The following is a 15384-nucleotide window of genomic DNA, read 5'->3' on the forward strand; positions in this document are numbered from 1 at the left end:
AGAGAGAAGGACAGGGAGAAAAAATCCCAAGCAGGCTCTACACTGTCAGCATGGAGCCCAATGCAGGACTCAAACCCGTGAACTATGAGATCACAACCTGAGCTGAGCTATTTACAACTCAGTAAAGCAAAAAGTGGGCAAGAGAATAGATGATTCATAAAGGAAGATAATATGCATAACCAATAAGCCCATGAAAAAGTGCTCAAACCAGTGGGGAATGCAAATGAAAACCACAATGAGATATCACCACACATCCGTCAAAATGGCTAAAATCAAAAAAGACTGACACCACCACATGTTTGCGGGATTGGGAGCAGCTGGGACATATTGCTGGGGGAATATAAAATGGTACAATCTTTGGGGAAAGTTTTGACTTTCTTATAATCACCTATCCTTTAACCTAGGATTAGATTACTCCTTTATATTTATCCAAGAGAAACGAAAACAAATTCTCTAAAACCCCTATGCAAATGTATTCACAGCAGCATTATTTATAATAGGCCCAAACTGGAAAAGACTCAAATGCTCATCAACAGGATAACTCAAAAAATTGTGCTATATTCATACAAAACAGCTTCTTCATGGAAGAAAAGTACAATAATAGGAAATTTAACTTCTCATTAAATAACAGACAATCCTGGAATTTGTAAGAACAGAAAATTTTAATTTTTATATAATTTTATTAATAAACACAGGGAATACTGATATAATACATTAAAATTTCAAAGTATCACCATAATATTCCAAAAAATACAAAATTCAAATGTCTAAATTTTCAAAGATTTTCCCCATGACAATGCACAAAAAAAACCCCAGTAATTACAAATATGTATATTTTACAAAAATGTCCATTTACCATGGAAATTAGTGAGACTGCAAAGAGTAGATGGGTTATGACTGAATTTCATATCCTAATGGATCAAGTCCCTCATCTAGGAGCATTAGTGAGGATTCTCTTAACTTCTGTAGCAATTTCCTTAGTTCTTCCTTAGAAAATACCTGATTTTAAGAAAAGGAAAAAAAGAATAAGAAAAAAGGAAGAATATATGAAGAGTCACCTAATCAACCAGATTAGCCTAACGTAAGAAGAAATTCCTCTTTAAAAAGATTTATGTAGCTGGAGGCCAGTATGTTAGCATAGCCCAAGAACTTCAAAGCTATTTCTTGGAGCCAGTCTATTTACTTCTAACTGCTTACGAATATGTACTTATTATTTAGAGAAAAAACAAACATTAGAACTAGACAATTACTTTAAGAAAATCTAAGAACATCTAAAAAATGTAAACACATTTCACAAAATCAAATATTACTACTGAGCTTATCAAATTACTAAAGTTTAAAACTGCAAATGCTCTAGGAACTTACCAGATACAGTTTGTGGCGCTCAGAGGAAACCATGTCTGCTAACTGCAAGCATTCCTGATACTGACCGGTACTATGCAATATGGTGTGAAGCAGAAAACACAACATGGGCAGACAAAGCTTTCTCAATAAAACCATTTGATGTGTTCTTTCATGGTCTTCTTCAGCATCCTATAGACAGACATCAAGTTGTCATTTTAACATGTTTAAGCTAAATAGTGTTAATAAAAAAAAAATCAAGTACTAAATCAAAACCAAAACACAATAGGTAGAAATTAATGGGATTTCTCTAAAGCTTATGATGTCCATTAAAAATAAAATAAAACAAGGCAGGAGTTTAATCATGATAGCTACAGACAAGATTTTTTGGTAAAAAAGCATGAAGGTAAACAAAATATACTTCAGAGGAATCCCAGCTCTGATAATGAAAACAAAATATTTCTGAATTTGTATGTCTTATTATGTCTTGAATAGAAACAAGCTTAGGGGCATCTGGGTGGCTAGTTGGTTACACGTCCGACTTTGGCTATGGTCATAATCTCGAGGTTCATGGGTTTGAGCCCCACATTGGGCTCTGTGCTGACAGCTCAGAGCCTGGAGCCTGCTTTGGATTCTGTATCTCCCTCTCTCTCTGCCCCTCACCTGCTCATTCTGTCTCACTCTCATAAACATTAAAAAAAAAAAAAAATGCTCAAAGCAATACGAGTTAGAGACTAAATACTGCAGAACAAAAATCAGAAGAGAAAATAAGCCCCTTTCCCCTGGATGTGTACAGAGGGAAATACATCCAGAGAGGACACCAAACTGACAGTGGTGATCACTGCTGGGGAGAAGGCTCATGATGGGAGTGGGGGTGGGGAAAGGCACACACAGAGGGACAATGTTACTGCAAACTTTGCTTTCAAGCAATGTGAATTTAGGATTTCTTTGTATAATTTTTCAAAAATATAAAAACTAGGGGGCACCTGGGTGGCTCAGTTGGTGAAGCGTCCGAACTCTGGATCTCGGCTCAGGTCATGATCACATGGTTCAGGAGATCGAGCCCTGCATTGGACTTGGTGCCGACAGCATGGAGCCTGCTTGGGATTCTCTCTCTCCCTCTCTCTCTGCCCCTTCCTGGCTCTGACTCTATCTCTTTCTCTCAAAATAAATAAACTAAAAAAAGAAAGAAAAAAAAGCTAAATAACTGATCTTGAGAAAAGCCTAATAAAATATCTAATTTTTTAAAAAATAAAAAAATTGTTTTAAATACCTAATTTGTTTTAAAGGTAGAATCTTCTTAGAATTTGGATTTTTTCCCTTTAGGATCACTGATATTAATCAGTGCAAGTATCTTCATGTAACAGATAAGTATATTAAGTTGCTAAAACATTTTTCAAAGGTAGATATAAGTGGTGTCATGAAGCAATAAAATGTAATGTGGTAATTCTACCAATGAATAATTGTACTGACTTTTGCTGACCTCAGTCAAGTTTCCACACACAGGAAAAATGACTATCAATCTTTTTGTCTTGTCTTGAGATAGAAATATAGAACAGTAAATATTAAAATGCATGCCTCGCGTTTTCTTAGCTTTAAAAGGGAAAGCACTTCCATTTCTTTCCTCAAATGGGCACTCACTACGTTCAGAGGAGGATTTAAAAGCAAGGTCTTACTCATAAGTCACATGAGCTGTTTCTAGGTGGAGCCTGTTAAGAATGAGAAGACTGCTTCCTTCAGTGTCACTGCCATCTGTGCTCAAGTAAAATCGGTCCCCAGGGCTGAAGGCCCAAAGATGGGAATGACCCAGTCACTCAGAACAAGTGACTCATGACAACTCTATTTTCACAATACTCCAGGCTGTCCATTTTGTAACTTTCATTATCTAACCTACCAAAATTAGTAATTTAGAACAAAGATCTATGTATAAATAAGGCACTCAAGTGTTTTCAAAATTTAAATGACACTTAAGTAGCATTTTGCAACATTAAAATTTTATCTTCATGAACACCAGCATGAATCTGAAAAGAAAAATTTAGCCCAAGCAACCTGCCGAAGGTTCAAAACTATTTATGAGGGGCACCTGGGTGGCTCAGTCAGGTTAAGTGTCTGACTTTGGCTGAGGTCATGATCTCACGGTCTGTGGGTTCAAGCCCCGCATCAGGCTCTGTACTGACTGCCAGCTCAGAGCCTGGAGCCTGTTTCAGATTCTGTATCTCCCTTTCTCTCTGACCCTCCCCTGCTCACCCTGTCTCTCTCTCTCTTTCAGAAATAAATAAAACATTTAAAAAAAAACATTTATGAAATCAGCAGAGTTCTATTATGAAATTTAGGGAGAATTTTAAGACGATTATTATATCAGGAATGTAGTAAACAGGGGCTCTAATTCTAGTCTTATTCCCTATCATTTTTTGCTTCTGGTCAGAAAAGGGAAGTTAGAGGAGCTAGAAAAATATAGTATCTAAAAAAAATAGAAGCGAATATATCAAGATTTGGAGAAGAGCAGAAGCAAAGATACTGGGAATGCTCCACTGGTCTTCTCTGTTCAAAACACTATACCATATATCCAAGAATCCAGCATTTCCAGTTCCCCGTGGACAGATCATGAGGTCTGCAGAGGCAAAGCTGGATGCTCACGGTTTCTTTTACCCACCCCCAGGGTCAGGCCTCCGTGTCCTCCACTCAGATGAAACTGACCTGCAGTACTGCCTCCTTTCCCCTGTCTCAGCTCATCCAGATTCTACCTCATTCATTTGGGAATCCGTCAAATGCTACACCTTTCAAGCATCCTATCTAGACCTCTTCCAGTTAGAAGCAACCGTTTCTTTTTCTGAACTCACAAAATATGACATTTAGTACTTTTGTAACTGGTTCTCAACGCAGGATACACATTGAAGCTTTCTGGCAGATTAAAAAAAACAAACAAACAAAAACCAACCTCCCTCCCCTGTCCCACCTCTGATCAGTCAAACCAGAATCTCTGAGGGTGCAGCCCAGCATTTGTAAAAAGCTCCCCAAGTCATTTAAATGAATAGCTCAGAGGTGAGAGTCATGATTATTAGACTTCTCTTCACATCCTTGAATTGAATATGACATATAATTAAATTTTTAGGTCCAGGATTTTTAAAAATTAGATTTTAGTATCCTGAATGAACATATTTAATCTGAAGAAATAGTTTATCGAAGAGTCAAAGATTTCTATTCCGTAGCTAGGATTTTCAGTTTAGGTTTCAATTTTGGGATGTTTAGTTGTAAGTACAACGGTTATATAAGACCTGTAGATACTCCTATTCAGTGAAAGAACCTTTTAAAAAAGGACTTTTGTTTTTGGTTTTTTTAGCTGTATGCAAGGCACAAGCTTACCTCTCTAACATCCACCATCCACCCTCCATCAACGAACAACAAGACATTGTACATTTTCTCCTTCACGTCAGCAGTTAAGGCATCCAAATGCCCTTTCCAAATAACATAATCCATCTGCAAAACAAACATAAGGGCAGACATATAACAGACTAAAACCAGTAAATAACGTATCTGTAAACATACAGGAATATTTACATGGAACATCACCGTAAGGAGTTGACTTAATAGAGGAACATGCGACTCTTGATCGTGGGACCTTGAGTTGTAGTCCTACGTGGGGTGTAGAGCTAACTTTAATAAATAAAACTTAGGGGCGCCTAGGTGGCTCAGTTGGTTGGGTGGCTAACTTCGGCTCAGGCCATGATCTCACGGTTTGTGGGTTCGAGCCCCATATCAGGTTCTGTACTGACAGCTCAGAGCCAGGAGCCTGCTTCAGATTCTGTGTCTCCCTCTCTCTTTGTACCTTCCCCGCTCACACGCTCTCTCTCAAAAAATAAACACTAAAAAAAAAAATTCTTTTAAATAAATAAAACTTAAAAAAAAAAAGAGTTGACTTTATTTAGCCAAATACAAAAGTAAGTATCAACAGACTGCAGTTAAGTAAAACACTGAAATTGAACACTAATGTCACCTGAAGGCATTTTTCATGTTTGGTTGATAACCTGCAGAAAAGTAACTAAACAGATAGGTTTTTTTATCAAAGAAGATTAACAGAAAGATCACCTATTACAATAAGACTGTTACTGTCAAAAAAAAATACTTCTTTAAATATATAACCTGATAAACACAATTATATGGTCAATTAATCTTTGTTTTTTAATGTTTTTTTTTTTTAATGTTTTATTTATTTCTAGGAGAGAGAGAGAAAGAGAGAGACAGTGTGAGCAGGGGAGGGTCAGAGAGAGAGGGAGTCACAGACTGAAACAGGCTCCAGGCTCTGAGCTGGCAGTCAGCCCAGAGCCCGACGCGGGGCTTGAACCCACGAACCGCGAGATCATGACCTGAGCGAAAGTCAGACGCTTAACCGACTAAGCCACCCAGGCGCCCCAATGGTCAATTAATCTTTGATAAAGCAGGAAAGAATATCTAATGGGAAAACGTCTCTTCAATGAATGGTGTTGGGAAATCTGGACAACAGCATGCAAAAGAATGAAACTAGACCACTTTCTTGCACACACACAAAAATAAATTGATTTAAAGACCTAAATGTGAGACCTGAAACCATCAGAATCCTAGAAGAGAGCACAGGCAGTAATACCTCTGACATTGGCTACAGCAACATTTTTCTAGATACACAAGCAAAAATAAACTATTGGGACCACATCAAAATAAAAAGCTTCTGCACAGTGAAGGAAACAATCAACAAAATTCAAAGGCAACCCACCGAATGGGAGAAGGCATCTGCAAATGACACATTTGATAAATGGCTAGCATCCAAAAGATAAAGAACTTATACAAATAATATCCCCAAAACAAATAATCCAAAAAAAAAAAATGGGCAGAAAAAATTAATAGCCATTTCTCCAAAGAACACATCCTGATGGCCAACAGACACATGAAAAGATGATCAACATCACTCACCATCAGGGAAATACAAATCAAAACTAACTATAATGAGATACCACCTCACACCTGTCAGAATGGCTAGAATCAAAAACACAAGAAACAAGTGTTGGTGGGTAAGCAAACTGGCACAGCCACTGTGGAAAATGGTACGAAGTTCCTCAAAAATTGCACTACTGGGTATTTACCCAAAAAATTTAAAAACACTAATTCAAAGGGATACATGCACCACTATGTTTCTAGCAGCATTATTTACAATAGCCAAATTATGGAAGCAGCCTAAATGTCCACTGACAGATGAACAAAGATATGATATATATGTATTTATATATATATGTATATATTTACATTTATATATAAAGTGGAAAATTACTCAGCCATACCAAAGAATGAAATCTTGCCATTTGCAATGACATGGATGGAGCCAGAGAGTGTAACACTAAGTGAAGTCAGTCAGCCAGAGAAAGACAAATACCAAATGATCTCACTCATATGTGGGATTTAAGAAACAGAACAAGCAAAAAAAAGAAAAAGAGAGAGAGAGAGAGAGAGAGAAGAGACAAGACGAGAAACACACTCTTAACCTCTTACAGAGAACAAACTGATGGTTATCAGAGGGGAATGGGTGGGGGGAATGGGTAAAATAGGTGATGAGGATCAAGGAGCGCACTTGTGGTGAGCACAGGGGGATATATGGAAGTGCTGAATTCCTGTACTGTACACCTGAAACTAACAGAACACTGTTAACTATATTGGAATTAAAAATTTTTTTTAATGTGAAACATATGACCTGTATTTTTAAGATGCAAAAATACAACTTGTCTATGTTCAACTTACTTCATATTTCTTTTCTTTGTGTTCATGAGCCACTTTCTCAGTAAAAGTCGCTTGATGTATCAAAGTAGGTTTTTGTGGAGCTGAATTCATATGCTTAAACCACTCGTTAAAGGTTTCATGGGCTTCCTAAGATGTAAAATAGAGAAATAAAAAAAAAAAAAACATAGGCTTTCCAGATGTTCAACACAGCATTTAAAATCTAGTTCTTAGAAATAATTTTGCAGCATCAAGAAACAGAACTGTTCAATATTTATTTTTTGCACACAAAAAAAGTCACTGTGAATAAATATTTTGTCAAGAGGTAAACACCAGCAAGGTACACATATATTGTGTTTTCTGGTACCTACTCCTATCTCAGCACTTGGCCATACATGTATCTCGACCTTTACCATTCTGTGATGTACACGTTTACTTGTCTGTCTCCCTGACTAGCCCATTAGCACCCAGAGGGCAAGGACAGACTGCTATCCACAGATGTAGCTCTAGAACCTAGCCCAATGTAATTACTTCGTTATTTGTTGAATGAATTTTATTTTTTTTATTTTATTTTATTTTATTTTTTTTTTTAAATGTTTTATTTATTTCTAGGAGAGAGAGAGAGAGACAGCGTGAGCAGGGGAGGGTCAGAGAGAGAGGGAGTCACAGACTGAAACAGGCTCCAGGCTCTGAGCTGGCAGTCAGCACAGAGCCCGATGCGGGGCTCGAACCCACGAACCGCGAGATCATGACCTGAGCGAAAGTCGGACGCTCAACCGACTAAGCCACCCAGGCGCCCCTGTTGAATGAATTTTAAATGAGTATGTTGTTATTTTATTTATAACGACTTTAGACTATTTTGCTTTTCTGTTATTGCCAGAAAAAAAAAAAGTGAGAGAGAGAAAGAAATATTAAAGTTGATATAAGCATTCAACGAATCTTAAGAAAACTAAGTTTTAGACATCACACACGCTCACTACTGTGTGAGACGGTCTTGGCTGGCTGGCACTGATTAGGCACTTAAGGCAATGAAGGCCAGATCACAATTTCAATGTTCCTGCGGATGAGTCCGTACCACAGTCAGAAGAGAAATAAGGTAAGTCCATCAGCACTTTGGGAAAAACAGTTCAAAGTCTGAAAGTGAATCAGAAAAGTCATCAGGAAGAAGGCACATTTGTGATTTTCTTTACAATCTCACCAAATAGGCTCTAATGCATAAATGTTCTCTGATGGCATTATCATCTTCAGCAGGAAGTGGACTGTCCATTCCTTGTTCCTCCCACTGATTATAGATTTCTGCTATCGAATCCTGAGGAATTTTCAAAAATACTTCTTTTGCAGCTTCATGCTTTTTTGATGCTGTGAAAAAGATGATACATATGTGAATTTCTGTATAATGGTTTATAAAGGAGTCAAATTATTGGTTTGCAGCTTTTACAGTTGCACCTCCTGTCCCAAAGTACTTCTATTAAAGGTCTGGGGGATCTCTCTAGCTAATGAACAGGCTTTTTCCTTGTTCCAATGCGACAGTCACAAAAGGATACATTAAATGCAGTTGCTTTTACCTATTTTTGTGTCTTAAAGCAATTACATTTTTCAAAGCCTTGAGATTATGTGAAAAATTGATTAGATAATGAAAATTCATTGTTAAATATGTTTTGTTTCATAACACCAGATTTGATATGTAAGAATAGCTGTTTTGTCATCTGCTCTCCCCTGCCCATTGGAAGGATTAGAAAAAACAAACAAAACAAAATTCAGGAATATATGGATTTGAACAAAAACTTCAAAAAGTATTAAAGTAAAGCATACCCAAGAATTTTCTCATTATCGCATTGCCTTGCTTTAGCGCTTCTGCCCTCTGTGCTGGGTCAAATACCAACCAGTCAATTACATCAATTTTTAAGCGGTCCTCCTGTTTATTTAATTGGAAAAAAGAAACATCAGTTTTGGCTTCTTTCTCAGATATTCTGCAAATAAAATTAACTTATATCTGTACTTCTAGTACACATGATTTTCTCCCAAGTTATACAAAATTATGAAAGAATCTACATTTCCTTAGTTTCTTTTCACACTTAGTAGCTTTCTATTAAATTGCAAAACAACTTACTGGAGTCTGAATCTGGAATTAAATATTCTATGTCCCACCAACTTAACCAGGTTATTAATTTAAGTGCTATTCTAAAACATTTTCTTTACTAGATAAAACTTTCTTTAAAAAAACCAAAACCCTTTTCAAAAAGATGTTTATTTTGAGAGAAAAAAAGAGAGAGCAGGGGAGGGGCAGAAAGAAAGGGAGAGAGAGAATCTCAAGCAGGCTCTGCAATATCAGCACTGACCCAACTCAGGACTCAATCCCACAAACCATGAGATCATGACCTGAGCCAAAATCAAGAGTCAGACTGCTTAATGGACAGAGATACCCAGGCATCCCCTAGATAAAACTTTCTATTGCTTTCTGAAAATAGGATAAGTAAACCACTGAAGACTCAGTGATTGATCAAATATCTAGAATAGTCTGAAGAGCAAAAATCCAATGCTCACTTTTTTCTGTTAAAGAAGGTTCCTGGGGTACCTGGGTGGCTCAGTCAGTTAAGCATCCCACTTTGGCTGAGGTCACAGGTCATGATCTCACCATCTGTGAGTTCAAACCCCCGTCAGGCACTGTCCTGACAGCTCAGAGCCTGGAGCCTGTTTGGGATTCTGTCTCTCCCTCTCTCTTTGCCCTTCCCCCACTTGTACTCTGTCTCTCTGAAAAATAAACATTAAAAAAATAATAATAAAGACGCTTCCTTTAACACGATACTACTGTATGTAATTTTAATCCCTTACATAAGACCTTAAGTTTGCTGCCAATTTTTATGTCAGGTTTTGGCTAACAAAGAAAAAAATTCCTAAGAAAGGAAAAGAAGCCAGAGTATTTTAAGTTGGAAATTTACCAGAAAGTAACATGAGGGATTACTGGGAGTTACACCCACCCTCCCTCGCCAGTCACATCACCTCTGTAGTGCCGGTATCGAGGGCGGGGGCCACATCATGATGGCTGAATTCGCCATTATCTTTCTTTCGGGTGTTCTCAACTACAGTCTTTGTTATTGCCGCAATATCCAAATCTAAGGAATTTTTTAAGAGACAAAAACAAGAATTAATCATTCACACTAATATTCTCTAAACGGTTACAATGATTTGGTAAACTGGGATAAAATTTCCTTAAAAATGTAACACATAAAATATGAAAGATATATAAGAGGCCAAGATAAGTTTATTTTACACATGAGTTGCAGTATGTCATTTTATTAGTAAAATGGGATTCCATTAAAATTTTATTTTTTTCTCTCAAGAGAAATAAAATTTAAAACTAGAAAGAGAAACGTTACCAATGCCAAAATGAGAACTTGCCTATAAAGCCCAACAGATAAAGTTCTCGACCATTTTTACCTGCTTCTTTAGCCAGCTCCAGGCAATGGTGGCGCTGCTCAAATTCTGTAACACCTTCCAAAAATAATGCATACTGGGCAATAGCTAGGTCTTGAGGCAAATGACAAGTATAAAATGCTATGAGATTTGTATGTTTCTCATTTATTAAAAGCTAAAAAACAGAAAAAAAAATCAAAGTATGTTATTAATAAAACAGGGTCTAGGATCAACAGTGCTTTTTAAAAAGTTCACTTGAAAATTTCAAACATATTTACGAGAGATTCATATAGACATGGATTTGTGCTGCTAAACAGGATAATTTAAAATTCCAAGTAAAATGTACTTATGGTAATTACAAGATCTCTATGGATTCTGATGGCTCTCCTGCCACTGACCATTAAAACATTATCGTCCTGCTTTTTGTTTTCATCAAAATGGAGGGAAAAAAATATCACATTGTGGATTCTCAAAGTTTACCTGGATGTATGCCTTTAAAACTTCAATGGAGACTTCTTCCTTGATAGCAAAAAAAAAAAAAAAAAAGAGAAATACTCCAATTATAAACACAACTGTTTACGTGTACCAGCAATATATCTAATAAAAATTCTATCAAATGATTTAATGACTTTAATATTTACCACCAAGCAATCATTATATGCTAGGCTAAGCGCTTAGCAAAGTTCATGTATTGCCTGATTTAACCTTACCATAACTCTTTGTGGGCAGTTATTATTGTTCACAATCTACCAAGGGGAGAACTAAGAGTTTCTAAACTAAGAAACGAGGGAGGTTTTATTTACCTCAGATTACACAGCTAGAGGCTGCTGAGTGCAGATGTGAACCCAGGATTCTAACTCTAATGCCCAAGCTTTCAACTGTTGTACCATTCTGCCTTCTACATGTACTCTGATCGAAATGTTACCATCATTTAGGAAAAAGTTAACAGAAAGAAAAAGAAAACAAAAAATTTGAATCTCACATAAAAATTAGTCTGGTTCAGTTAGCTTAGCTGACTGTTTTAGAGTTGGGTACTGATGGGAATAAAGTTCTGAATTTATCAAAAACCACATGACCACCAGCATTCTACATCCACTGACTAGAGCCCTAAATGGTTACCCGCACTGGGTTACCACTGAGTGACCATAAGAGACCATATAAGAACACTTCTGCACCCTTACCACCATTTCTAGAAAACAAGAAAAAAATAAGTGTGCTTTCCTGATAAGAGGCATACAGCATCATCCTTGCAAAGGAGAGTAAATTGTTCTCTTTTTATTTACTTTGGTCTGTAGTCCCAGAGTCCGAAAAAACAAAATGAGGTGAGTCATGAAGCGGAGGAGGTGTCCAGGTAGATTGTTTCTGCTTTTGCAAAGCCATTTGTTAAATTCACCCATCAAACCTACAAGCCATCGAAGCAAAGATTCAATAATAGGGATAAAAATCAAAAGGAGAAATAAATATCATCAAAGACATTTTCTGCATTCCTGTAGTACTAAATCACTACCTCACTGTTAATAAGCGACATATAAAACAGACCCTGGATTAAATTCAAACTCCATTTTCTAATAATACTTGCATTCAATATAAAGATTAAAAGATGGGGTGAGTCATGTATTGTTTTGATAACTTTGTACAAAATTACCATAAGAAAAAAAGAATTCATACAAACTAAAATAAAAGTATGGTATCTTACCATCAATGTCTCCCAGGATAAGGAATTTTTGAACTATATGATAATGTTCTTGATTCTCTTCCAGAACTCTCTGAAAAAATTTTTATATTTTCCATAAATCTTCCAGTGGTCATTCTATAGTATGTATTCATTGGCAAACTAAAATGTCAACTTTTGAAACAACATATATAAGGAAAAAGTCGCAATGAAGGGTCTCAGGAGATCAAAATGAAATATGAGAAAGACATTTTCTGCACTGCCCTCACTTGTGCTCCCTCTCTCTCTCAAAAATAAACAAACATTAAAAAAAGAAGAAGAAAGCAGGGAACTGTGATAAAATAGTTTAATCACCGGGAATATTATTAAAGTTCTATTTTTTGTATTTTACTACTGCTTTTCTTGGCACTCCATGGTGAGCCAGAAAGGGAGGGCACATGAACCCTCAAAACAAACCCCACGAGTCCTTCAAACATGAGCGGCAGCTCATACAGGCACTCCGTGGGTATTCTCTTCTGCACAAGGCACCAAGTGTAACAGAAACCACCCAAATAGTGATTAGATAGAGTAGAAAAAACAAGTAACTTGCTGTTAGAGTGTTTGGAAGCAAGGAGTTTATTTCTTTTTTGTCGAATATGTTTTAATTGTTATTTTGTTATCTAAATTTTCTTTCAGCATTTATTATTGTTTTTTAATGTTTATTTATTTTTGAGAGACAGAGCATGAGGGGGGAGGGGCAGAGAGAAGGAGGCACAGAATCTGAAGCAGGCTTCAGGCTCTGAGCTGTCAGCACAGTCTGATGTGGGGCTTGAACTCATGAACCGTGATTTCATGACCTGAGCCAAAGTCCAATGCTCAACTGACTGAGTCATCCAGGCACCCCACATTCTTTTTTACATTCAAATCTTTGCTCCATCAGAATTAATTTTAAAACATGGCATGAGGTTGCAATTTAGCTTTGTTTTCATTCAGGTGGAAAGTCAATTATGCCCGTATCATGTATGTAAGTAAACCATCCCCTTTGAAATGAAAAGATCACCTCTGTCACCTATTAAGTTCTAATACATACTTGGATCTAATATGGACTTCTGTGCTTCACTGATCTATTCATTCCATGCCAAATGCATACTGTTTTGTTGTATCTTTATGGTGTCTTATTATTGACTAAGACAAATACTGCATAATATTGTTCTTTTCCAAATTCTTTTTGCCATTCTCACTTACTCTTCTCGTAAACTTTTCTGTTCAGAAATAATCCCCCAAAGTATTAGATTTCTATGTCAATTTCTGAATGACTAATATTTACATCAAATCTTCTCATCCAGGAAGATGGTACATCTATTTATTCATGTCTTCCAATAAGATTCTTTTTAAAAAAAATTTTTTTAATGTTTTATTTATTTCAGAGAGAGAGAGAGCGAGCGAGCGAGCAAGCAGGGGAGGGTCATAGAGAGAAGGAGGTACAGAATCTGAAACAGGCTCCAGGCTCTGAGTTAGCCGTCAGCACAGAGCCCGATGCGGGGCTCAAACACACAAACTGTGAGATCATGACCTGAGCCGAAGTCAGATGCTTAACCAACTGAGCCACCCAGGCGCCCCTAAGATTCTATAGTTTTTTTACCAAGGTCCTCACACCCTTAGTTAATTACATTCCAATGTGTCTTATAGTTTTGGTTAATAATTTAAATGAGACTTTTTAAAAAGTACAGACAGGCTATGATTTTTGGGGGGGAATAACTGTCTGGAACTTAGATACTTAAAAAATTCTCTTATTCTCATTAATTCTTCTATTAATCCTAATAACTTATTGAATCTCGAGTTTCTGGACTTACAAGTTTACCATATGTAAATATTCTCCCTTTCTCATATTTATATTTATTCCTTTACTTTCCCGTTTTATTTTCATTAGCTGGAATCTCCAAAATAACAGACTGGTAAGGAACTTGACAGAAGAGACCCTCATTTCTTTACTATGCAAAGTAAAGTAATAAGGACAAGATAAAATTCAACAGAACAGTAAAAGATTTGAATAGGAAATCACAAATGATCACTAAACACAGGAAAACTTGCTCAGCTTTATGAACAGGAAGGGAAATAAGAGTAGAACAGGGAGCTCCTATTTCCCACCTAACCTGATGGATGGATTAGCAAAAACATCAAAAGTTTGACATTTGGGACTGGTGAGAATTCAGGGAAATGGCCACACTAACAAATCACATAATCCCATATTCATGGGAATATGAATGAAGTGCTACAACCAGGGAATTACACATCTGCTCTCTAACTCTGCAACCCTGCTTTCAGGACACTTATCCTAAAATAGGCTTAGTAGATAAGCATAAAAGTATACAGGTGTAACAGAAACTTCAGAATGAAAAAATGTTCACTGCAGTGCTAGAAACAACCTAAATACCATCAAAAGAGGAATAACTGGAGTGCCTGGGTGGCTCAGTCGGTTAAGTGTCTGACTTCGGCTCAGGTCATTATCTCATGGTTCGTGGGTTTGAGCCCCATGTCAGACTGTGCTGACAGCTCGCTCAGAGCCTGGAACCTGCTTTAGATTCTGTGTCTCCTTCTCTCTCTGACCCTCCCCTGCTCCCACTGTCTCTCTCTCTCTCCCCCTCTCAGAAATAAATAAAACATTAAAAAAAGTATTAAAAAAAAAAGAGGAGTGATTAAAAAGAGTAAGTTAAGTTACATTAAATCTATATCCAGTTACTTGGATAAAGTATCATTAAATGAAAAAAACAAAACAACTCTTCCCCTACCAAGTTGTAATATATGTATAATAATGCAAACAACAACAAGAACCAAAATCCTATCCTGGGATATCTACTTTATACATATTTGTAACAGTATGGAGAAGGATAAGGAAGAATACAGAGCTATCATCTCTGGGGAATGAGAAGAACCATAAAGGGGTTGGGAGGAAGTCATCAGATAGGTCTTATTTATATTTTTGGATTCTTTTGTTACATACTTTGGCTATTTACAATTTTTTTAGGAGAATATTACTTAAAAATATTAGATTCTTTTAATATCTAGGAAAAGTCTTGTTAATTTTCCATTAATATTTTTACTTTTCAAAAAGAAGGGAATAAATTAGCTTACATGCATACCCTTATTTTTAATGTTTATTTTTATTTTAGAGAGAGAGAGAGAAGGAGAGGGAGAGAGAGAGAGAGAGAGAGAGAGAGAGAGAGAGAGAGAGAGAGAGA

At 36.6% G+C, this 15384-nt stretch overlaps 1 protein-coding gene across 1 annotated transcript in view; it reads right to left on the bottom strand.

Annotated features, from left to right (window-relative positions):
- Positions 1-816: 816 nt before the first annotated feature.
- The window catches only part of NUP107 (nucleoporin 107), a 44334-nt gene continuing 29766 nt past the window's right edge, over positions 817-15384 (bottom strand). The window contains exons 18-28 of the mRNA XM_077775228.1: positions 12191-12260; positions 11778-11896; positions 10975-11013; positions 10519-10669; positions 10081-10193; positions 8893-8995; positions 8279-8439; positions 7105-7230; positions 4705-4818; positions 1366-1533; positions 817-999 (exon numbers count right to left, since the gene is read on the bottom strand). Coding sequence (XP_077631354.1) covers positions 892-999; positions 1366-1533; positions 4705-4818; positions 7105-7230; positions 8279-8439; positions 8893-8995; positions 10081-10193; positions 10519-10669; positions 10975-11013; positions 11778-11896; positions 12191-12260 — 1272 coding nt within the window. The 3' untranslated portion in view covers positions 817-891. The remainder of the gene's footprint in view (positions 1000-1365; positions 1534-4704; positions 4819-7104; positions 7231-8278; positions 8440-8892; positions 8996-10080; positions 10194-10518; positions 10670-10974; positions 11014-11777; positions 11897-12190; positions 12261-15384) is intronic.

The sequence above is a fragment of the Crocuta crocuta genome, unplaced genomic scaffold (genome assembly GCF_008692635.1).
Source record: "Crocuta crocuta isolate KB4526 unplaced genomic scaffold, BGI_CrCroc_1.0 scaffold97, whole genome shotgun sequence".
Taxonomy (NCBI): Eukaryota; Metazoa; Chordata; class Mammalia; order Carnivora; family Hyaenidae; genus Crocuta; species Crocuta crocuta.